Source organism: Somniosus microcephalus, chromosome 4, assembly GCF_052327205.1.
Source record: "Somniosus microcephalus isolate GS21.2 chromosome 4, FLI_Smic_1.0, whole genome shotgun sequence".
NCBI classification, from domain to species: Eukaryota; Metazoa; Chordata; class Chondrichthyes; order Squaliformes; family Somniosidae; genus Somniosus; species Somniosus microcephalus.
In genome coordinates this window covers 33,562,650-33,587,650 of record NC_140990.1, presented here as the reverse complement: position 1 = coordinate 33,587,650, position 25,001 = coordinate 33,562,650, and the positions used below count along the sequence as shown (strand labels likewise).

The window sequence follows — 25,001 nt, the reverse complement described above, 5'->3', positions numbered from 1 at the left end:
TCGGGCCGGAGCGAAACGGGAACCCGCGGGTGGGGGTGGATAATGTTCACTGCTCTTATAATCGGGCCTGGGGCCGCACTCGGGGAGTGTGAAGCCCGTGTCCCCCCAGGGTTCATTTTTTTTTAATTAATCATATTTATTTAAATATGGTAGTACTTGTTACAACTCATCAATTACATAATAAATCCATAACATTCATTAGCCGCAATAAAACAAAGCCTTAAAAACAGCTTTAGGGTTAACAGTATAAATGCAGTGGTAAATTTTACAGATAAACCAATAATATTAACAGTACAGGTACCCATAGTGAAAAACAATTTTACACCAGTCCTATTTAATAAATCAACTTTATTGTCATTGCACAAGTACTCTTTGTTTTTGCTTGGTATTACCCGTTGTCCATTTTTTTTAACATTCAAGTACAACAGTACTTATACAACTCACCAATTACATAGTGAATCCATTACATTCATTGACCACAATAAAAAGGATAAAGCCTCAAAAACAGCTTTATGGTCAACAATATAAATACAATAATAAATTTTTACAGGTAAATCAATAATGTTTACGGTACAAACTGCCACTATTTAATTAACCAAGAAAAAAATAGAACCCGTATACGCCAGTCCAACTGGCATCGCTCAATCATTCGGTCATTCATTCCTCCATTCGTTCGTTCGCTCAAGCGTAAATTCCGTTGTGCATGTCTGCGTGCGTGTGTGTTATTTGTCTACCTGCGTGCATGCGTGCGTTCATTCATCCATCCAGGCAGGCCTCACGCTCACCCAATAGGATGCCGGCCTTCATCCTGGGGAGCGAGGGCCCTTCATTCGGTAGAATGTGAGTTCCATTGTGTATGCATGTGTGCGTATTACTTGTGTCCACATGCGTGCGTTCACTTGAGCGTTCGTTCATCCGTACATTGAGGAAGGCTTTAATACTAAATAACACCACAATATACAAAGTCCTCCCGTATAGGTCAGTCCTACTGGCATCGCTCAATAATTCAGTCATTCATTCCTCCGTTCGTTCGTTCGCTCAAGCGTAACTTCCATTGTGCATGTCTGCGTGCGTGCGTGTCATTTGTCTACCTGCGTGCATTCATTCATCCGTCCAGGCAGGCCTCACGCTCACCCAATAGGATGCCGGCCATCATCCTGGGGAGCGAGGACCCTTCAATCGATCGAACGTAAGGTCCATTGTGTATGCGTGTGTATTATTTGTGTCCGCATGCGTGCGTTCACTAGAGCGGTCGTTCGTTCGATTAAGGAAGGCTTTAACACTAAATAACACCACAATATACAAAGTCCCATAACCATATCAGAAATCAATTAAAGCTTCAAGTTTTAACCAGAACCCGAAACTTCTTCAACAAAACAAGTGAATACCAGTTCTACGCCAGTCCAATTGGCACTCTAATAACTCCTAGTCTTCACTTGATGTTATCCAACCATATAATGTCATAATCCTTATCCACAGTCTTCAACCTTTCCACAGAAAAGAAGCTGACCACTTTCTCAAATCTCGTAAAAGAAGAAAACGACTACTGAAATTTCCTTCTTCTTGCTGTTATCACTCACAGGACCCAGCCATCAAGACATTCGTTATTCCTTGCCGATATACCTTGTTTTGTCTTTTATTTTCCTTTTTCACTATTACGTTCTCTTTTCCCATCTTATGGCCACTCAAGCGCCATACTATAGATAAGAACAGTCTGTCTTTCCTCCACCAAATGGCAGCGCACAAACCGGCCCACGTCACCGAAACAAAGCCTCACAGCTGCCACCAAACGGAGCACAGACGAGGCCGCTGGAACTCATTCGGGCCGGAGACCGTTCTTCACCTTTAGAAACCGTGCAGCATGCTCACCCACAGCATCTCCCGACTCCGCTTCTGTCAACCAGCCGCTCTGCCCTAGGCCCCCCGCCTAGGGTCCTCCATGCTGGGCCTCCCGCCTAGGACACTCTCCTCTGGGTCTTCCACCCTGGGCCTTCTGCACTGGGCCCTCCGCACTGGCATTCCCCGTGAGCAGCCGGGGTGTGGAGCAGCCCGTTCACACAGCACCGAGCAGAGCTGAGCTGCTGAGAATCTCGCAGCCTCCCCCGGGGTTCATGAACCCGCTCCCTGAGCTCGGGGTGTGAGCGGCCCGCGTCCCCCCAGGGTTCATGAACCCGCTCCCTGAGCTCGGGGTGTGAGCAGCCCGCGTCCCCCCGGGGTTCATGAACCCGCTCCCTGAGCTCGGGGTGTGAGCAGCCCGCTTCCCCCCGGGGTCCATGAACCCGCTCCCTGAGCTCGGGGTGTGAGCGACCCGCGCCCCCCCGGGGTTCATGAACCCGCTCCCTGAGCTCGGGGTGTGAGCAGCCAGCGTCCCCCCAGGGTTCATGAACCCGCTCCCTGAGCTCGGGGTGTGAGCAGCCCGCGTCCCCCCGGGGTTCATGAACCCGCTCCCTGAGCTCTCTCACCTGATGTGTCAGCGGCTGCTGCCAAGGTCCGCGCATGCTCAGCTCACACTGCCCGGGTGATTGACGGGAGCTCCGGACCAATAGGGAGCGAGCGGGCTGGGGCTGGAGGAGCAAGCCGGCGGCGGGTCCTCCAACCAATCGGGGGGCCCGAGGGGTGGGACTAGCGCCGGCTGATTGTCTGATCCGCAGGGCAGCGAGTTTCTCCAGTCCCTTGTTCCGGGGCCAGGGGAGGCTGTGGGCCTTTCTTCCCCTTATTGGACATAAGGCTCTTTGTCTCACAACACACTGGCTCAGGTTTTAATACAGACTTTTTAAATTCATCAATAAAAGCAGATAAACTTCGTGGAACAATATATTTAATATTTGGGAGTAAAAATACTGTTATTTTCCTCTGGAGAATTTGTTAGTTTCAGACAATAACAACAACTTGTATTTATATAATGTTGAAAAAACTCCCAACGCACTTCACATTATAAAACAAAATCTAACACCGGGTACAAACCAAGCATATTCCCATAAGGAGGAAAGATGGGGCGTCCAAAGCTCGAGCTCCCGATGACAAAGGATATAGAGGTTAGAATAAAACAGAAAAAGGAGGTTTACGACAAATGTCAGGTACAGAATACAGTCAAAAACCAGGAGAATACAGAGTGCGGGGGAAATTGAAAAAGGATATATGAAAAAAAGACTTGCATTTATATGGCGCCTTTCACGACTACTAGACATCTCAAAGTCACTGTTGTAATGTGGGAAACACAGCAGCCAATTTGCGCTCAGCAAGCTCCCACAAACAGCAATGTTTTTGTTATGTTGATTGAGGGATAAATATTGGCCAAGACACCGGGGATAATTCCCCTACTCTTCTTCAAAATAGTGCCATGGGATCTTTTACATCCACCTGAGAGAGCAGACGGGACCTCAGTTTAAAGTCTCATCAGAAAGACAGCACCTCTGACAGTGCAGCATTCCCTCAGCACTGCACTGGAGTGTCAGCCTAGCTTTATGTGCTCAAGTCCCTGGAGTGGGACTAGAACCCACAACCTTCTGATTCAGAGGCGAGTGTGCTACCCACTGAGCCACAAGGGAGAGAATACAAGAAACGATTAGTGGGTAACGTAAAAGGGAACCCAAAAATCTTTTATAAACGTATGAAAAGTAAAAGGATAGTTAAAGGAATGGTGGGGCCGATTAGGGACCAAATAGGAGCTCATCATACGGAGGCAGAGGGCGTGGCTGAGGTACTGAATGAGTACTTAGCATCTGTCTCCACAAAAGAAGAGGATGAAGTTAATGTCACAGTAGAGGAGGGGGCAGTAGAGAAATTGGATAAAAATAGATAGAAAGGAGGTGCTCAATAGGTTGTCATCACCCAAAGTTAACAAGTCACCCAGTCCAGAAGGGATCATCCTAGATTGCTGAGGGAAGCTAGGGTAGAGATAGCAGAAGCTCTGACCACAATCTTTCAATCTCCCTCAGATATATGGGAGTGGTGCCAGAAGACTGGAGGATTGCAAATGTTACACCCCTGTTTAAAAAAGGGGAGAGATAAACCTGGTAACTACAGGCCAATCAGTCTAATGTCAGTGTGGGTGAACGACTAGAGACCATTGTCAAGGGCAAAATTAATTCTCACTTGGAGAAGCATGGGTTAATAAGAGGCAGCCAGTATGGATTTGTTAAAGGTAAATCGTGTCTGACTAACCTGATTGAGTTCTTTGATGAAGTAACAGAGGGTTGATGAAGGTAGTGCAGTAGATGTTGTATATATGGACTTTCAAAAAGCATTTGATAAAGTACCACATAAGAGACTTACTCGCAGAATAGAAGCAGAGGCAATTAAGGGGCTGATGGTAATTTGGGTATAATTGGCTAAGGGAGAGGAGGCAGTGAGCAGTGCTGAGGGATGTTTTTCTGACTGGAGGGAAGTATGCAGTGGGTACCCCAGGGGTCGGTATTAGGACCATTGCTTTTCTTGTTATATATAACTGACCTCGACTTGGGTATAGGTGTAAAATTTCAAAGTTTACGGATGATACAAAACTTGGCAATGTAGTAAATAGTGAACATAGTAGTAGCAGACTTCAGAAGGACAGAGACAGACTGTGAAATGAGCAGACACAAGACAGATGAAATTAAATGAGGATAAGTGTGAAGTGATGCACTTTGGGAGAAACAACAGGGAGAGGCCGTATAATCTAAATGGGACTATTTTGAGGGGGTGCAAGAGCAGAGGGACCTGGGGGTCCATATTCACAAATCTTTGAAAGTGCCACGGCAAGTTGGTGAGGCGGTTCAGAAGGCGTATGGGATACTTGGCTTTGTAAATAGGGCCATTGAATACAAAAACAAGGAAGCTACACTAAACCTTTACAAATCACTAGTTAGGAACATAGGACAGGAGGAGGCCATTCAGCCCCTCGAGTCTGTTCCGCCATTCAATGAGATCATGGCTGATCTGTGACCTAACTCCATACACCCGCCTTTGGCCCATATCCCTTAATACCTTTGGGTAACAAAAACCGATCAATCTCAGATTTAAAATTAACAATTGATCTCGCATCAATTGCCGTTTGCGGAAGAGAGTTCCAAACTTCTACCACCCTTTGTGTGTAGAAGTGTTTCCTAATTTCACTCCTGAAAGGTCTGGCTCTAATTTTTAGACGATGTCCCCAGTCCTAGAATCCCCAACCAGCGGAAATAGTTTCTCTCTATCTACCCTATCTGTTCCCCTTAATATTCTGAAAACATCGATCAGATCACACCTTAACCTTCTAAATTCCAGGGAATATAACCCTAATTTGTGTAATCTCGCCCCGTAACTTAACCCTTGAAGTCCGGGTATCATTCTGGTAAACCTACGCTGCACTCCCTCCAAGGCCAATATATCCTTCCTAAGGTGTGGTGCCCAGAACTGCTCACAGTACTCCAGGTGTGGTCTAACCAGGGTTTTGTACAGCTGCAGGGTTTTGGCCTCAGCTGGAGTCTTGTGTACAGTTCTGGGCACCACACTTTTGGAAGGATGTCAAGGCCTTGGAGAGGGTACAGTGGAGGTTGACCAGGATGGTACCATGGATGAGGGACTTCAGTTATGTGGAGAGATTGGAGAAGTTGGGATTGTTCCCCTTAGAGCAGAGAAGGTTAAGAGGAGACCTAATAGAGGTGTTCAAATTGATGAGGAGTTTTCATCGAGCAAGTAGAGTCATAGAGTCATAGAGTAATACAGCACGGATAGAGGCCCTTCGGCCCATCGTGTCCGCGCCGGCCATCAAGCCCTGTCTAATCTAATCCCATATTCCAGCATTTGGCCCGTAGCCTTGTATGCTATGGCATTTCAAGTGCTCATCCAAATGCTTCTTAAATGTTGTGAGGGTTTCTGCCTCCACAACCCTTTCAGGCAGTGAGTTCCAGACTCCAACCACCCTCTGGGTGAAAAAGTTCTTTCTCAAATCCAGTCTAAACCTCCCGCCCTTTACCTTGAATCTATGCCCCCTAGTTATTGACCCCTCTACTAAGGGAAAAAGCTCCTCAGCATCCATCCTATCTATGCCCCTCATAATTTTGTACACCTCAATCATGTCCCCCCTCAGCCTCCTCTGCTCCAAGGAAAACAAACCCAATCTGCCCAGTCTCTCTTCATAGCTGAAGCGCTCCAGCCCTGGTAACATCCTGGTGAACCTCCTCTGCACCCTCTCTAACGCGATCACATCCTTCCTGTAGTGTGGCGACCAGAACTGCACGCAGTATTCCAGCTGTGGCCTAACCAGTGTTTTATACAGCTCCATCATAACCTCCTTGCTCTTATATTCAATGCCTCGGCTAATGAAGGCAAGTATCCCATATGCCTTTTTTACCACCTCATCCACCTGTTCCGCCGCCTTCAGGGATCTGTGTACTTGCACACCCAGATCCCTCTGACCCTCCGTCTTGCCTAGGGTCTTTCCATTCATTGTGTATTCCCTTGCCTTGTTAGTCCCCCCAAAGTGCACCACCTCGCACTTTTCCGGGTTAAATTCTATTTGCCACTGTTCCGCCCATCTGACCAACCCATCTATATCGTCCTGCAGACTGAGGCTACCCTCCTCGCTATTCACCACCCTACCAATTTTTGTATCATCCGCGAACTTACTGATCATACCTTTTATATTCATATCCAAGTCATTAATGTAGACCACAAACAGCAAGGGACCCAGCACCGATCCCTGTGGTACCCCACTGGCCACAGGCTTCCAGTCACAAAAACAACCTTCGACCATCACCCTCTGCCTTCTGCCACTAAGCCAGTTTTGTATCCAATGTGCCAAGGCACCCTGGATTCCATGGGCTCTTACCTTCTTGACCAGTCTCCTGTGCGGGACTTTATCGAAGGCCTTACTGAAATCCATGTATACCACATCCACTGCGTTACCCTCATCCACACACCTAGTCACCCCCTCAAAAAATTCAATCAAATTAGTCAGACATGATCTTCCCTTGACAAAGCCATGTTGACTATCCCTGATTAATCCTTGCCTCTCCAAGTGGAGACAAATTTTGTCCCTCAGAATTTTTTCCAATAATTTTCCTACCACTGATGTTAGGCTCACTGGCCTGTAGTTCCCCGGTTTTTCCCGACTACCCTTCTTGAATAATGGTACTACATTAGCGGTTCTCCAGTCCTCTGGCACATCCCCTGTGGCCAGAGAGGTCCTGAATATATGTGTTAGAGCCCCCGCAATCTCTTCCTTTGCCTCACACAGCAGCCTGGGATACATTTCATCCGGGCCTGGGGATTTACCCATTTTTAGGCCAGCTAAAACCGCCAATACCTCCTCCCTCTCGATGTTAATATGTTCGAGCATATCACAGTCCCCCCGCCCTATTTCTATGTCTACATCGTCCTTCTCCATAGTGAAAACAGATGCAAAAAATTCATTTAGAACCCCTCCTACATCTTCCGGCTCCACACACAGATTGCCACTTTTGTCCCTAATGGGCCCTATTTTTTCCCTACTGATCCTCTTACCCTTAATATACTTATAAAACATCTTCGGATTTTCCTTTATTTTGCTCGCCAGTGTTATTTCATGGCCCCTCCTTGATCTCCTAATTTCTTTTTTAAGTATCCCCCTGCACTTTTTGTACTCCTCTAGGGCTTCCTCCGTCTTCAGCCTTTTGTATCTACCAAAAGCCCTCCTTTTTTTCCTAATCCATTCTCGTATATCCCCTGACATCCAAGGTTCCCTGTGGTTTTTGGAACCACTCTTGACCTTTACGGGAACATGTTGCCATTGTATGATCTCAATCTCCCTTCTGAAAGCCTCCCATTGCTCCGATGCGGATTTTCCTACAAGTAGCTGATCCCAGTCCATTTTGGCCAGATCCTGCCTTATCCTATTAAAATCGGCCTTCCCCCAATTTAGAACCTTTATTTCCGGCCCATCCCTGTCCTTTTCCATGACCACCTTAAATCTTACCATATTATGGTCACTATCACCAAAGTGCTCACCTACTAGCACTTTTTCCACTTGGCCAGCCACATTCCCTAGAATTAGGTCCAGTACCACCCCCTCTCTTGTAGGACTTTCTACATGCTGGCTCAAAAAGCTCTCCTGGATGCACTTTAAGAATTCTACACCCTCTGAGCCTTTCACACTCTGACTATCCCAGTTAATATTGGGGAAGTTGAAATCCCCCATTATTATTACCCTATTATTTGCACATTTCTCTGAGATTTGCCTACATATCTGTTCCTCTATCTCCCCCTGACTGTTTGGAGGCCTATAGTACACTCCCAGCAAAGTGCTTGCCCCCTTTTTGTTTTTAAGCTCCACCCATATGGCCTCATTAGAGGACCCTGCTAATATATCATCCCTCCTTACTGCAGTAATTGACTCCTTAATTAATATTGCGGCACCCCCTCCTCTTATACCTCCCCCTCTGTCTTGCCTGAAGATTCTGTACCCCGGAATATTGAGCTGCCAGTCTTGCCCCTCCCTCAACCATGTCTCCGTGATAGCAACAATATCATACTCCCATGTGTTTATCAACACCTTCAGTTCATCCACCTTATTTGCAAGATTCCTTGCATTAAAATAGATGCCATCCAGCCTTGCCCTTATATATTTGCCCTGTCTACCAAGCTGACTTGTTTTATTCTCTATAATTGGCAGCACATCACCCCCTATTTCAGCTCCCCTCTGTATCCCATCCCCCTGCCAAGTTAGTTTAAACCCCCCCCAACAGTGCTAGCAAACCTCCCCGCAAGAATATTTGTCCCGCTCTGGTTCAGGTGCAACCCGTCCGACTTGTACAAGTCCCACCTTTCCCAGAAGCAGGCCCAGTGATCCAGGAAAGTAAAACCCTCCCCCCTACACCAACTCTTTAGCCACGCATTCATCTGCTCTATCCTCCCATTCCTATACTTACTAGCATGTGGCACTGGGAGTAATCCAGAGATTACAACCTTTGAGGTCCTGCTCTTTAATCTGTTACCTAGCTCCCTAAATTCTTGATGCAGGACCTCATCCCCCTTCCTTCCTATGTCGTTGGTCCCAATGTGGACCACGACCTCTGCCTGCTCCCCCTCCCCCTTAAGAATGCCCTGTAGCCGCTCAGTGACATCCCAGACCCTGGCCCCAGGGAGACAACAAACCATCCTGGAGTCACGTTTGCGGCCACAGAAGTGCCTATCTGTTCCCCTTACGATAGAATCCCCTACCACTATTGCTCTCCCACTCTTTTTCCTCCCTTTCTGAGCAGCAGAAGCATCCCTGGTGCCAGGAAGCTGGCTGCTGCTGCCTTCCCCTGGTGAGTCATCCCCCTCAACAGTATCCAACTTGGTATACTTGTTTGAAAGGGGGATGTCCGCAGGGGTTCCCTGCACTTCCTGCCTGCCTCTGTTGCTCCGCCTGATGGTCACCCCCTGAGGCGTGAACAACTCGCTAAACGCGCTATCCACGACCCTCTCAGCATCGCGCATGCTCCAAAATTCATCCACCCGCAGCTCGAGCGCCGCAATGCGGTCTACAAGTAGCTGCAGCTGGATGCATTTCCCGCACACATGGTCGTCAGCGACACTGGCAGCATCCCTGATTTCCCACATGGAGCAAAAGGAGCAGAACACGGGTCTGAGCTCTCCTGCCATGACTTACTCCTTTAATTAATTTAAAAATTTATTCAATACCCCAGTTACAGGTATACTCTAGGGCGCTTTATTTACCAACTGTCCCCACTACACCAGAGACCCTAGAAATTTAACACCACAGAAGTCAAGCTTGTATTGAAAAGAGAGAAATACTCACCAACCAATCACTTACCTGCTCCCTGGTGACTTCACACTCTGATTACTTTTTACCTCTCTCCTCTGCTGTTGATTTGGTAAGCCTCGCTGCTCCCTGTGGTCGGGCCTCGTTGGTGGAGCCGGTTTTTAAGCCGGGCTCCGCCTCACCTCGCCTCGCTGCTCCCTGTGGTCGGGCCTCGTTGGTGGAGCCGGTTTTTAAGCCGGGCTCCGCCTCACCTCGCCTCGCTGCTCCCTGTGGTCGGGCCTCGTTGGTGGAGCCGGTTTTTAAGCCGGGCTCCGCCTCACCTCGCCTCGCTGCTCCCTGTGGTCGGGCCTCGTTGGTGGAGCCGGTTTTTAAGCCGGGCTCCGCCTCACCTCGCCTCGCTGCTCCCAAGTAGGGAGAAACTGTTCACTCTGGCAAGTGGGTCGGTAACCAAAGGTCACAGATTTAAAATAGTTGCTAAAAGATCTAGAGGGGAATGAGGAGAATTGTTTTCACACAGAGGGTTGTTAAGATCTGGAACGCACCATCTGAAAGGATGCTGGAATCAAGTTCCACAGGAACTTTCAAACAGTAATTGGACATGTACTTGAAGAGGACTAGTTTGCAGAGTTCTGGGACTGAATTGGACAGCTCTTTCAAAGAGCCGGCACAGACACGATGGGCCGAATCACCTCCTTCTGTGCTGTTAGATTCTATGATCAGTGTGAAGTCGCTGGTGTCTCTTAAGGATGTTAGAGCTTTTAAAGCTCTTCCCACAGTCAGAACATTGAAAGGGTCTCTTGTCAGTGTGAACTCGCTGGTGTTCCTTCAGTTCCCAGGGGCTTTTAAAGCTCTTCCCACAGTCAGAACATTTAAAGGGTCTCTCGTCATTGTGAACTCGCTGATGTGCCAGCAGGTGGGATGACTGAGTGAATCCCTTCCCACACACAGAGCAGGTGAACAGCCTCTCCCCAGTGTGTAGGTGTTGGTGTTGCTTGAGCTCCCGGGGGCTTTTAAAACTCTTCCCACACTCAGAACATTTAAAGAGTCTCCTCCCAGTGTGAACTCGCTGGTGTCCCTTCAGCTCCCCGGAGCTTTTAAAGCTCTTCCCACAGTCAGAACATTTAAAGGGCCTCTCGTCAGTGTGAACAAGCTGGTGTCTCAGCAAGGTGGATGATTCAGTGAATCCCTTCCCACATTCAGAGCAGATGAACGGCCTCTCCCCAGTGTGGAGGCGCTGATGTTGCTTGAGCTCCCGGGAGATTTTAAAGCTCTTCCCACACTCAGAACATTTAAAGGGTCTCTCGTTAATGTGAACTCGCTGGTGTCCCTTCAGATCCCCGGAACTTTAAAAGCTCTTCCCACAGTCAGGACAGTTAAACGGCCTCTCATCAGTGTGAGCTCGCTGGTGTTGCTTCAGTTCCCCGGGGCTTTTAAAGCTCTTCCCACAGTTAGGGCACGGAAATGGTCTCTCATCAGTGTGAACAAGCTGGTGTCGCTTCAGCTCCCGGGGGCTTTTAAAGCTCTTCCCACAGTCAGAACATTGAAATGGTCTCTCATCGGTGTGAGCTCGCTGGTGTCCCTTCAGCTCCCGGGGGCTTTTAAAGCTCTTCCCACAGTCAGAACATTGAAATGGTATCTCCCCAGTGTGAACTCGCTGATGTACCAGCAGGTTGGATGACACAGTGAATCCCTTCCCACACACGGAGCAGGTGAACGGTCTCTCCCCAGTGTGAACTCGCTGGTGTGTTTGCAGGTGGGATGAACAAACAAATCCCTTTCCACACACGGAGCAGGTGAACGGACTGTCCCTGGTGTGACTGCGCCGTTGAACTTCCAATGCAGACGGGAAACTGAATCCCTTCCCGCCGTCCCCACCTTCACCCGGTTTCTCCCCGGTGTGACGGTGCATGTGTCTCGCCAGGTCAGGCGATCGGCTGAATCCGCGTCCACACACCGAACTCGTGTGCGGTTTGTCATCGCTGCGATCGCTGCTTTCTCCTTCCATGTGCAAAGGCCGATGATATTCAGCTCCTGATGAATCAAGCGACTCTGTCAGATCTTGACATGACATTTGGTCAGAGCTTCCCACCTGTAACTGCTCCGCTTCTATAACCCTGTAAATTGAGATCAGAAAAGGATCAGAGGCAAACTGTTGTTTAATTTTCCCCTTTCCGACCCTAGGGGCAGTGAAGCTGATTTTCAGGCTCCAGCTGCTGCACAGGTTGGTTGAAAGGATCAGCAGTAATGGCGGCTGTAATACCCACAAGCCCCGGCGCTGCAGAAAGCACTCTGTTGACGCGGAGTCCCGCGCATGTGCTCATGGCCCCCGCGCTCTCCCTCCTGCTCCACAATCGCCCGTCCCGATCGGTCCATAAGGCGCATGCTCAGCGCACAAAACCCCACAGTTGGAACATCGGGCGCGCATGCGGAGCCGCAACATCTGGTACGCGTGCGCGGCTCAGGTGGGGGCGAGTCGGTGTTTCGCCTCAGCCACCAGGGAGGTGCGCATGCGCAGGATGACACAACATTCTTCCTGTCAGCAATCACTCCCTCATTTCTTTAATAAAAACAGAAACTGCTGGAAATACTCAGCAGGTCAGGCAGCATCTGTGGAGACAGAAACAGAGTTAACGTTTCAGGTCAATGACCTTTCGTCAGAACTGCTTGTCCTGTAGTGTCAGCCAGTGGCTCAGTGGGTAGCACTCTCACCTCTGAGTCAGAAAGTTGTGGGTTCAAGTCCCACTCCAGAGACTTGAACACAAAAATCTAGGCCGACGCTCCAGTGCAGTGCTGAGGGAGTGCTGCACTGTCGGAGGTGCCGTCTTTCAGATGAGACGTTAAACTGAGGCTCCGTCTGCTCTCTCAGGTGGATGTAAAAGATCCCATGGCACTATTTCAAGAAAGAAAGACTTGCATTTATATAGTGCCTTTCATGACCACCAGATGTCTTGAAGTGCTTTACAGCCAATGAAGTAGTCACTGTTGTAATGTGGGAAAGAGCAGGGCAGTTATCCCCAGTCTCCTAGCCAATGTTTATCTCTCAACCAACATAAAAAGATAGATTATCTGGCGATTATAACATTGCTGTTTGTGGGAGCTTGCTGTGTGCTAATTGACTACCGCATTTCTTACATTACAACAGTGACTACACTTCAAAAGTACTTAATTGGCTGTAAAACACTTTGGGATGTCCAGTGGTGGTGAAAGGCGCTATATAAATGCAAGTCTTTCTTTCTTCACTGGTCTCACCAGCGACCTCTTCTTCTAGCTAATGGTTGACTGACATTACAAGAGGATTTGAGTACAGGACTAAAGAAGTCTTACTCCAATTATATAGGGCCTTGGTGAGACCACACCTGGAGTACTGTGTACAATTTTGGTCTCCTTACCTAAGGAAGGATATACTTGCCACAGAGGGAGTGCAACGAAGGTTCATGAAATAACAACAGAAAATGCTGGAAAAACTCAGCAGACCAGGCAACATCGGTAGAGAGAAATTAGAGTCGACGTTTCGGGTCTAATCCTTTTTCAAAACTGGAAAGGAAATGAAATAGATCGAAAGGCAGGGCTGGGAGAGAACAAAAGTAGTGAAGAGACATTAAGAGGTATTCAAAACGAGACGAGATGGTGATAGGACAGTGGAGACAAAAGACGGCTCAGGTTAGGTGTGAAATGTTCTGGCAGAATAGGCGACAGCTGCCATGTGGGACAGAGGAAAAAAAGGGAAAAGGGGGGGGGGCGGGGAAAGCCAAAACAAAGATGTGGGTAAAATATAAGCAAAAATGTAATGGGGGCCGAGGTTATGATCTGAAATTGTTGAACTCGATGTTGAGTCCGGAAGGCTGTAAAGTGCCTAATCGGAAGATGAGGTGCTGTTCCTCGAGTTTACGCTGAGCTTCATTGGAACAATGCAAGAGGCCGAGTACAGTGAGGTCTGAGTGGGAATGGGGCGGTGAATTAAAATGACAGGCGACTGGACACTCGGGGTCACCCTTACGGACTGAACGATCGTGAGATTGATTCCTGGGATGGCAGGACTGTCGTATGAGAAGAGATTGAGTAAACTAGGCCTGTACTCTCTTGAATTCAAAAGAATGAGAGGGGATCTCATTGAAGCATACAAAATTATTACAGGGCTTGATAGGGTGAAACATAGAAACATAGAGATAGGAACAGGAGTAGGCCATTCGGCCCTTCGAGCCTGCTCCGCCATTCAATGAGATCATGGCTGATCTTCGTCTGAGATCATAGCTGATCTTACCAGTTCAGTACCCCGTCCCCGCCTTTTCTCCGTAACCCTTAATCCCCTTAGCCTTCAGAAATATATCCAATTCTCTCTTGAAAATATTTATTGAATTAGCCTTCACAGCCCTCTGTGGCAGGGAATTCCACAGGCTCACCACTCTTTGAGTGAAGAAATTCTTCCTCATCTCTGTTTTAAATGATTTGCCCGCTATTTTTAGACTGTGGCCCCTGGTTCTGTGCTCCCCGGCCATTGGAAACATTCTCTCTGAATTCAGCCTGTCCAGGCCTGCCATAATTTTATATGTTTCGATGAGATCCCCTCTCAATCTTCTAAACTCCAGTGAGTACAAGCCCAAACTGGATGCTGGGAGAATGTTTCCCTTGGCTGGGGAGTCGAGAACCAGGGGCCACAGCCTCAGGATAAAGGGTCGGCCATTCAGGACTGAGATGGGAAGACATTTCTTCACACAGAGGGTGGTGAATCTTTGGAATTCTCTACCCCAGAGGGTTGTGGAGGCTCAGTCATTGAGTATATTTAAAACAGAAGTCGATAGATTTCTGACCAGTAAGGGCATCAAGGGATGTGGCGATCGGGCCGGTGAATGGAGTTGAGGCAGAAGATCAGCCATGATCTCATTGAATGGTGGAGCAGGCTCGAAGGGCCGAATGGCCACTCCTGCTCCTATTGGGGACAGCAAGAGTCCGCGCATGCGCACACGGGACTGCAGTTTGGGCCGAGTCCGGCACAGCGACCCCTCCCGGTCACCAAGGACAACAACCGCGCATGCCCAGAGGACACCAACCCCCTCCCCCACTCGGACCTGCGCCTGCGCACTCGGATCCTGCCGGACGGAGTCGGCGCGGGTCATTCCGGGAAAGGCCTTGGTGTCGGTTCCAGAGTCGCGATCGGCGATGCAAAGTGAGTTTTCTCCGCTCCGATTGGGTGGAGAATCGCGCGGGGTGGGGGGAGGGGTGGTATGGGAGAGAATAAAGAGAAATAGAAAAACCTGAGAGTCCGCGAGACCCCGGACCGAACGGCGTCAGTTGGATGGAGCACGTGATCTCCTCGGGGACAGGTGACCCGGGCCCGCGGCCTGATTGAGGGGAGATTCCGACCAATAGGGAGCGAGCGGGGCAGGACTGGAGGAGGAAGCCGGAGGCGGGTCCTCCAACCAATCGGGGAGCCCGAGGGGCGGGACTAGCGCCGGCTGATTGTCTGATCCGCAGGGCAGTGAGTTTCTCCAGTCCCTTGTTCAGGGCCCGGGGCCAGGGGAGGCTGTGGGCCTTTATTCCCCTTATTGGACACAAGGTTCTTTGTCTCACGCACAGGGTGACGTCGCACTGAACTTTCCTCCCTCCTTTACACAGATGGCTGCCGTTAACCTGGGCCTGTAAGGGGAAGAAATCCCCGCAACTGCAAACATGGGATCTTCAGGTTATTATTCGGGGCTTGCCTCCTGCACGAGTTGTTTATGAAGCCTCCCCACCTACCTACCGGTCCATTACTCCCCTCCATCGCGATTCTTACCCACTCCACCATCGCGCTCCCAGCTTCAGCTCCTCTCCGTCCTTCTCCAGGAGTGCACTGCGCATGCTCAATATACCGGCCCCTCCCGCGCCTGCGCACTGGGCTCCTGTAGGCCGGGTGCGGCACGTGGTCCACCGTGGGGAATGCTGGGTAAAAGCCCCCCATTGAAAGACCAGATTAGTGAATGGAACATGATTTACTGTGATCGGATTGAGGACTGAACCATGTTCATTCCAGTAGTTATGGTTTGTTTCTGCTGATCTTAATAACCCCTGTACCTGCGCTGGAGATTAATATTCTGTATAAATAGTGAATAAATAAAGCTCGAGGAACAGCACCTCATCTTTCGATTAGGCACTTTATAGGCTTCTGGACTCATCTCGTTCGCCTTCCACCACGTCAAAACCCAAGCTTGCTCCGTTTGAGTACACGACTTGTGGGCGTCATAGAATGAACTGTAGTGTCTCACTTACACTCATCTGCCATCAATTGGTCCAGGCAGCTGGCGGACGAGGGGGTCGTTCGACCTGACTGCCAGTGCGCATGCTCGGGGGCAGTGGGGTCCCAGGACCAGCCGCTAGTGCGCATGCTCAGGGGCAGCAGAGTCCCAGAACCAGCTGCTAGTGGGGATGCTCAGGGACAGAGTCCCAGGACCAGCTGCTAGTGGGCATGCTCAGGACCAGCAGTGTCCCAGGACCAGCTGCTAGTGGGCATGCTCAGGGGCAGCAGAGTCCCAGGACCAGCTGCTACTGGGCATGCTCAGGGGCAGAGTCCCAGGACCAGCTGCTAGTGGGCATGCTCAGGGGCAGAGTCGCAGGACCAGCTGCTAGTGGGCATGCTCAGGGGCAGAGTCCCAGGACCAGCTGCTAGTGCGCATGCTCAGGGGTAGCAGAGTCGCAGGACCAGCTGCTAGTGGGTATGCTCAGGGGCCCAGAGTCCCAGAACCAGCTGCTAGTGCACATGCTCAGGGGCAGAGTCCCAGGAGCAACTGCTAGTGCGCATGCTCAGGGGCAGAGTCCCAGAACCAGCTGCTTGTGGGCATGCTCAGGGGCAGCAGAGTCCCAGAACCAGCTGCTAGTGGGCATGCTCAGGGGCAGCAGAGTCCCAGGACCAGCTGCTAGTGGGCATGCTCAGGGGCAGCAGAGTCCCAGAACCAGCTGCTAGTGGGCATGCTCAGGGGCAGCAGAGTCCCAGAACCAGCTGCTAGTGGGCATGCTCAGGGGCAGCAGAGTCCCAGGACCAGCTGCTAGTGGGCATGCTCAGGGGCAGCAGAGTCCCAGAACCAGCTGCTAGTGGGCATGCTCAGGGGCAGCAGTCCCAGGACCAGCTGCTTGTGCGCATGCTCAGGGGCAGAGTCCCAGAACCAGCTGCTAGTGCACATGCTCAGGGGCAGAGTCCCAGGAGCAACTGCTAGTGCGCATGCTCAGGGGCAGAGTCCCAGAACCAGCTGCTTGTGGGCATGCTCGGGGGCAGAGTCCCAGAACCAGCTGCTAGTGGGCATGCTCAGGGGCCCAGTCCCAGGACCAGCTGCTAGTGGGCATGCTCAGGGACAGCAGAGTCCCAGGACCAGCTGCTAGTGGGCATGCTCAGGGGCAGAGTCCCAGGACCAGCTGCTAGTGGGCATGCTCAGGGGCGACACACTGGGTAACGGTCGTTAACGGTTGAAGAGTCGGAATTACCGGCGGAAAGCGAGTTTTCTCAGCTGGGCAGACGAGCGGAGAGAGACGGGGAAATAAATGGCGGTAAACACAAACCTGGGAGCCCGAGGGTCCCGGGAATCGAATGGAGCGGATTTAGCCTCCGGAGCGGGTCAGACTGCCTCAGCGACACGTGACCCGGGCCCACGGCCTCAGTGACGTCACGACATCCGGGACACGTGACCGTGGCCCTCGGCCTGATTGACGGGAACTTCCGACCAATAGGGAGCGAGCGGGGCGGGACTGGAAGAATGAGCCGGCGGCGGGTCCTCCAACCAATCGTGGAGCCCGAGGGGCGGGACTAGCGCCGGCTGATTGTCTGATCTGCAGGGCAGCGAGTTTCTCCAGTCCCTTGTTCAGGGCCCGGGGCCAGGGGAGGCTGTGGGCCTTTATTCCCCTTATTGGACACAAGGCTCTTTGTCTCACAACACACTGGCTCAGGTTTTAATAGAGACTTCTTAAATCCATCAATAAAAGCAGATAAACCTGGATGCTTCTGTAGAATAAACTTTTTAATATTTGGGAGTAAAAGTACAAGTTTTTTCCCCTCTGGGGAATTTATTATTAGTTTCAGGAAACAACAACAACCACTTGTATTTATAAAGCGCCTTTAATGTAGTGAAACCGCCCAAAGCTCTTCACAGGAGTGTTAGAAAACAAAATTTGACACCAAGCCACATAAGAAGATATTCGGGCACATGACCAAAAGCTTGGTGAAAGAAGTAGGTTTTAAGGAGCATCTTAAAGAAGGAGAGAGAGGCAGAGAGATGGAGAGGTTAGGGAAGGAATTCCAGAGCTTAGGGCCCAGGCAACTGAAGGCACGGCCACCAATGGTGGAGCGATTAAAATCGGGGATGCTCAAGAGGCCAAAATTAGAGAAGCGCTAATATCGCGGAAGGTTGTAGGGGCTGAAAGAAATTACAGGGATAGGGAGGGGCGAGGCCACGGAGGGATTTGAAAACAAGGATGAGAATTTTAAGGATGAGACACTTGAGGAAAAGCAGGGAGTGGGGGAGGGTCACTAATTCTGTTCTGCGACAGTTACTGGGACAGACTGTATCTCCCTCTCTCCTCCACACAGGGATTTGTGGTAGTTAAAGGGACAGTGATTCTCCTTGTTCTGTGAGATTGTAATTAAAGGGTCACTACTCTGAGATGGCTGCGAACCTTTAGTGCCGCCAGCCTTTCTAAAACATCTTCCTTTCTTTGAAGATCTGTGTGAACTCGCTGGTGACTCAGCAGGTTGGATGAACTCTGAAACCTCTTTGCACAGTCAGAACATTTAAAGGGTCTCTCATCGGTTCTGGGGCAGGAGGGATCTGGTTAACAGTGATCACAATATCATTAGGTTTAAAGTAGTTATGGAAAGGGGCAAAGAAAAATCAACGGTGAAAATACCCAGCTGGAAGAGAGCCAATTTCAGTGATTTGAGAAGGGATTGAGCACAGGTGGACTGGAAACAAAGATTGTCCAGGAAAACAGTAAATGACCAATGGCAGGCCTTCAAGGCTGAGATAGTTCAGGTACAAACCAAGCATATTCCCATAAGGAGGAAAGATGGGGCATCCAAAGCTAGAGCTCCTGATGACAAACGATATAGAGGTTAAATTAAAAGAAAAAAAGGAGGTTTACAACAAATGTCAGGTACAGAATATAGTCAAAAAACAGGCAGAATACAGAGAGTGCGGGGGGAAATGAAACAGGGTGTAAGAAGGGCAAAGAGAGAATATGAGAAAAGGTTAGCGGGTAACATAAAAGGGAACCCAAAAATATTCTATAAACATATGAAAAGTAAAAGGACAGTTAAAGGAATGGTGGGGCCGATTAGTGGAGCTCATCATAAGAACATAAGAAATAGGAGCAGGAGTCGGCCATTTGGCCCCTCGAGCCTGCTCCGCCATTCAATGAGATCATGGCTGATCTGATCTTGGGCTCAGCTCCATTTCCCTGCCCGCTCCCCATAACCCTTCACTCCCTTATTGGTCAAAAATCTGTCTATCTCCACCTTAAATATATTCAATGATGACTCCACATTGTCAGTGCAAAGAAGGTTCACTCGGTTAATCCCGGGGATCAGGGGATGGACATATGAGGAGAGGTTGAGTAGATTGGGACTCTACTCATTGGAGTTCAGAAGAATGAGAGGCGATCTTATTGAAACATATAAGATTGTGAAGGGGTTGGATCGGGTGGATGCAGGGAAGATGTTCCCGGTGATGGGTGAAACTAGAACTAGGGGGCATAGTCTTAGAATAAGGGGCTGCTCTTTCAAAACTGAGATGAGGAGGAACTACTTCACTCAGAGGGTGGTAGGTCCATGGAATTTGCTGCCCCAAAAAGCTGTAGAAGCTACATCATTACATAAATTTAAAACAGAAATAGACAGTTTCCTAGAAGTAAAGGGAATTAAGGGTTACGGGGAGCGGGCAGGAATTTGGACATGAGTCTAGGTTCAGATCGGTCATGGCCCTGTGGGTAGCGGAGCGGGCCCAGGGGCTGTGTAGCCTGATCCTGCTCCTATTTCGTGTGTCTAATTCTGTTAGATTCAGGAGATGGTTCTGTGATAGTGGATTGGCGGTTAGGATCAGATCAGCCATGATCTTATTGAATGGCGGAGCAGGCTCGAGGGGCCGATTGGCCTACTCCTGCTCCTATTTCTTATGTTCTTATGTCCACCTCCACAGCTCTCTGGGGCAGAGAATTCCACAGATTTACGACCCTCTGTGAGAAGAAATTCCTCCTCATATCAGTTTTAAAAGGGCAACCCTTTATTCTGAAACTATGCCCCCGAGTTCTAGATTCCCCCACGAGGGGAAACATCCTCTCTGCATCGACCTTGTTGAGCCCCCTCAGTATCTTATATGTTTCAATAAGATCACCTCTCATTCTTCTAAACTCCAATGAGTATAGGCCCAGCCTGCTCAACCTTTCTTCATAAGTCAACCCCCTCATCTCAGGAATTAACCTCGTGAACCTTCTCTGAACTGCCTCCAATGCAAGTATATCCCTCCTCAAATAAGGAGACCAAAACTGTACGCAGTACTCCAGGTGTGGTCTCACCAATACCCTGTACAGTTGTAGCAGGACTTCCCTGCTTTTATACTCCAGCCCCCTTGCAATAAAGGCCAACATTTCATTTGCCTTCCTGATTATTTGCTGTACCTACATGCTAACTTTTTGTGTTTCATGAACAAGGACCCCCAGGTCCCTCTGTACTGTAGCATTTTGTAATCTCTCTCCACTTAAATAATAATTAGCTTTTTTGTTTTACTTAGTTTGCCAACCGGAAAATGACTCATTTATCCCGACTCTCTGTTTTCTGTTAGTTAGCCAATCCTCTATCCATGCTAATATATTACCCCCAACCACGTGAGCTCTTATCGTGTGCAGTAACCTTTTATGTGGCACCTTATCGAATGCCTTCTGGAAATCTAAATGCACCACATCCACTGGTTCCCCTTTATCCACCTTGCTTGTTACATCCTCAAAGAACTCCAGCAAATTTGTCAACATGATTTCCCTTTCATAAAACCATGCTGACTCTGCTTGACTGTATTATGATCACACGGAGGCAGAGGGCGTGGCTGAGGTAGTGAATGAGTACTTTGCATCTGTCTTCACAAAAGAAGATGATGAAGTTAATGTCACAGTAGAGGAGGGGGAGTAGAGAAATTGGATAAAAATGGATAGAAAGGAGGTGCTAAATAGGTTGTCATCACTCAAAGTTAACAAGTCACCCGGTCCAGATGCGATGCATCCTAGGTTGCTGAGGGAAGCTAGGGTGGAGATAGCAGAAGCTCTGACCACAATCTTTCAATCTCCCTCAGATATATGGGAGTGGTGCCAGAGCACTGGAGGATTGCAAATGTTACACCCCGGTTTAAAAAAGGAGGGATAAACCTGGTAACTACAGGCCAATCAGTCTAATGTGAGTGATGGGTTAACGACTAGAGACCATTGTCAAGGACAAAATTAATTCTCACTTGGAGAAGCCAGTGTGGATTTGTTAAAGGTAAATCGTGTCTGACTAACCTGATTGAGTTCTTTGATGAAGTAACAGAGGGTTGATGAAGGTAGTGCAGCAGATGTTATATATATGGACTTTCAAAAGGCATTTGATAAAGTACCACACAAGAGACTCACTCGGAAAATAGTAGCAAAGGGAATTAAAGGGCTGATGGTAATAATTGGCTAAGGGAGAGGAGGCAGTGAGCAGTGCTGAGGGATGTTTTTCTGACTGGAGGGAAGTATGCAGTGGGTTCCCCCAGGGGTCGGGATTAGGACCATTGCTTTTCTTGTTATATATAACTGACGTGGACTTGGGTATAGGTGTACAAGTTTGAAGTTTACGGATGATACAAAACTTGGCAACGTAGTAAATAGTGAGCATAGTAGTAGCAGACTTCAGGAGGACAGAGACAGACTGTGAAATGAGCAGACACAAGGCAGATGAAATTAAATGAGGATAAGTGTGAAGTGATGCACTTTGGGAGAAACAACAGGGAGAGGCCGTATAATCTAAATGGGACTATTTTGAGGGGGTGCAAGAGCAGAGGGACCTGGGGGTGCATATTCACAAATCTTTGAAAGTGCCATGGCAAGTTGGTGAGGCGGTTCAGAAAGCGTATGGGATACTTGGCTTTGTAAATAGGGCCATTGAATACAAAAACAAGGAAGTTACACTAAACCTTTACAAATCACTAGTTAGGCCTCAGCTGGAGTCTTGTGTACAGTTCCGGGCACCACACTTTAGGAAGGATGTCAAGGCCTTGGAGAGGGTACAGAGGAGGTTGACCAGGATGGTACCAGAGATGAGGGACTTCAGTTATGTGGAGAGATTGGAGAAGCTGGGATTGTTCCCCTTAGAGCAGAGAAGGTTAAGAGGAGACCGAATAGAGGTGTTCAAAATGATGAGGGGTTTTGATCGAGCAAGTAGGGAGAAACTGTTCACTCTGGCAAGTGGGTCGGTAACCAAAGGTCATAGATTTAAAATAGTTGCTAAAAGAACTAGAGGGGAAATGAGGAGAATTGTTTTCACACAGAGGGTTGTTAAGATCTGGAATGCACCATCTGAAAGGATGCTGGAATCAGGTTCCACAGGAACTTTCAAACAGTAATTGGACGTGTACTTGAAGAGGACTAGTTTGCAGAGTTCTGGGGATAAAGCTGGGGTTTGGGACTAAATTGGACAGCTCTTTCAAAGAGCCGGCACAGACACAATGGGCCGAATCACCACCTTCTGTGCTGTTAGATTCGATGATCAGTGTGAACTCGCTGGTGTCTCTTAAGGCTCTTAGAGCTCTTAAAACTCTTCCCACAGTCAAAACATTTCACGGATCTCTCATCAGTGTGAACAAGCTGGTGTGACAGGAGGGTGGATGAATGATTGAATCCCTTCCCACACACTGAGCAGGTGAACGGCCACTCTCCAGTGTGAAATCGTTGGTGTCCATTCAGCTCCCGGGAGCTTTTAAAGCTTTTCCCACAGTCAGAACATTTAAAGGGTCTCTCGTCAGTGTGAACTCGCTGATGTACCAGCAGGTTGGAGGACCGAGCGAATCCCTTCCCACACACAGAGCAGGTGAACGGTCTCTCCCCACTGTGTAGGTGCTGGTGTCGCTTCAATTCCCGGGAGCGTTTAAAGCTCTTCCCACAGTTAGAACATTTAAAGGGTCTCTCGTCAGCGTGAACAAGCTGGTGTGACAGGAGGGTGGATGAATCAGTGAATCCCTTCCCACATTTGGAGCAGGTGAACGGCCTCTCCCCAGTGTGGAGGTGCTGGTGTCTCAGCAGGTTGGTTGACCGAGTGAATCCCTTCCCACACAAAAGGCAGATGAATGGCCTCTCCCCAGTGTGAGCTCGCTGGTGTCCCTTCAGCTCCCCAGAGCTTTTAAAGCTTATCCCACAGTGGGAACATTTAAATGGTCTCTCATCAGTGTGAGCAAGCTGGTGTCTCAGCAGGGTAGATGATCCAGTGAATCCCTTCCCACACACGGAGCAGGTGAACCGCCTCTCCCCAGTCTGAGCACGCTGGTGTGTCATCAGATCCCGGAAACTTTTAAAGCTCTTCCCACAGTCAGAACACGTAAACGGTCTCTCATCAGAGTGAATAAGCTGGTGTCCCTTCAGATCCCCGGAACATTTAAAGCTCTTCCCACAGTCAGAGCATTTACACGGTCTCTCATCAGTGTGAACAAGCTGATGTCTCAGCAGGGTGGATGACAGAGTGAATCCCTTCCCACACTCGGAGCAGGTGAACGGACTGTCCCCGGTGTTACTGTGCCAATAAGCTTCCGACACAAACGGGGAACTAAAACCCTTCCCGACATCCGCACCTTGACCCAGCTTCTCCCCGGTGTGACGGTGCACATGTCTCGCCAGGTCAGGCGATCGTCTGAATCCGCGGCCACACACAGAGCACGTGTGCGGTTTGTCATCGCTGCGATCGCTGCTTTCTCCATCCATGTGCAAAGGCCGATGATATTCAGGTCCGGATCAATCGAGCGATTCCGATCTTGATGTGATGTTTGGTCTGAGCTTCCTGTCTGTAAATTCTCCACTTCTAAAACCCTGTAAAATAATTAGAAAGGGTTAAGAGGGAGAAGGGTGTGTCAAGACACCGCGCATGCGCCACATGACCCCGCCCTCACCCGGCCCGCACCATGCATGCTCAGTACACTACCCCTCCCCCACTGTTTCACATGTCTCTCCTGCGCCTGCGCCGATTCTTGGCCGAGGCCGGTGTCGGTTCCCAGTCGGAAGGCGGGGGGTGAAAGTGAAGTTCGCTAAACATCCGAATGCGATCCCAGCGAGGCGGAAAATCCGCACCTCAAGAGTCAGTGGCGGCCTAACCCGGCCCCGAGCCGCCGAGTCCGTCACCCCGCAACCCGCTCACCGCCTGATTGACGGCAGCTTCCGACCAATAGGGGGACAGTGGGCGGGGCTGGAGGACCAGTAGAGGACGGCGGGTCCTCCAACCAATCCGGGGGCCCGAGCAGCGGGGCTTCAGGGAGCTTCACTCAGCGTCAGAGCAGCACCTGCCCTGGGAGTGTTTGATGGGACAGTGTAGAGGGAGCTTTACACTGTATCTAACCCGTGCTGTACCTGCCCTGGGAGTGTTTGATGGGACAGTGTAGAGGGAGCTTTACTCTGTATCTAACCCGTGCTGTATCTGCCCTGGGAGTGTTTGATGGGACAGTGTAGAGGGAGCTTTACTCTGTATCTAACCCGTGCTGTACCTGCCCTGGGAGTGTTTGATGGGACAGTGTAGAGGGAGCTTTACTCTGTATCTAACCTGTGCTGTACCTGCCCTGGGAGTGTTTGATGGGACAGCGTAGAGGGAGCTTTACTCTGTATCTAACCTGTGCTGTACCTGCCCTGGGAGTGTTTGATGGGACAGTGTAGAGGGAGCTTTACTCTGTATCTAACCCGTGCTGTACCTGCCCTGGGAGTGTTTGATGGGACAGCATAGAGGAAGCTTTACTTTGTATCTAACCTGTGCTGTACCTGCCCTGGGAGTGTTTGATGGGACAGTGTAGAGGGAGCTTTACTCTGTATCTAACCCATGCTGTACCTGCCCTGGGAGTGTTTGATGGGACAGTGTAGAGGGAGCTTTACTCTGTATCTAACCCATGCTGTACCTGCCCTGGGAGTGTTTGATGTAACAGTGTAGAGGGAGCTTTACTCTGTATCTAACCCTTGATGTACCTGGCCTGGGAGTGTTTGAAATATATCGCCGATCCTTCATCGTCGCTGGGTCAAAATCCTGGGCCTCCCTCCCTAACAGCACTGTGGGTGGACCTTCACCACACGGACTGCAGCGGTT

General features: G+C 49.6%; 1 protein-coding gene and 1 pseudogene across 1 annotated transcript; both read right to left on the bottom strand.

Annotated features, from left to right (window-relative positions):
• LOC147118581 (uncharacterized) overlaps nucleotides 1-11,051 on the bottom strand; it is a 48,246-nt pseudogene extending 37,195 nt beyond the window's left edge.
• A 6,625-nt stretch (nucleotides 11,052-17,676) lies between these two features.
• LOC147118580 (uncharacterized) lies at nucleotides 17,677-23,749 on the bottom strand. The gene has a single exon (XM_085984483.1). The coding sequence runs from the start codon at nucleotides 23,639-23,641 to the stop codon at nucleotides 22,424-22,426; it is 1,218 nt and encodes a 405-aa protein (XP_085840609.1). The 5' UTR covers nucleotides 23,642-23,749; the 3' UTR covers nucleotides 17,677-22,423.
• Nucleotides 23,750-25,001: the final 1,252 nt, after the last annotated feature.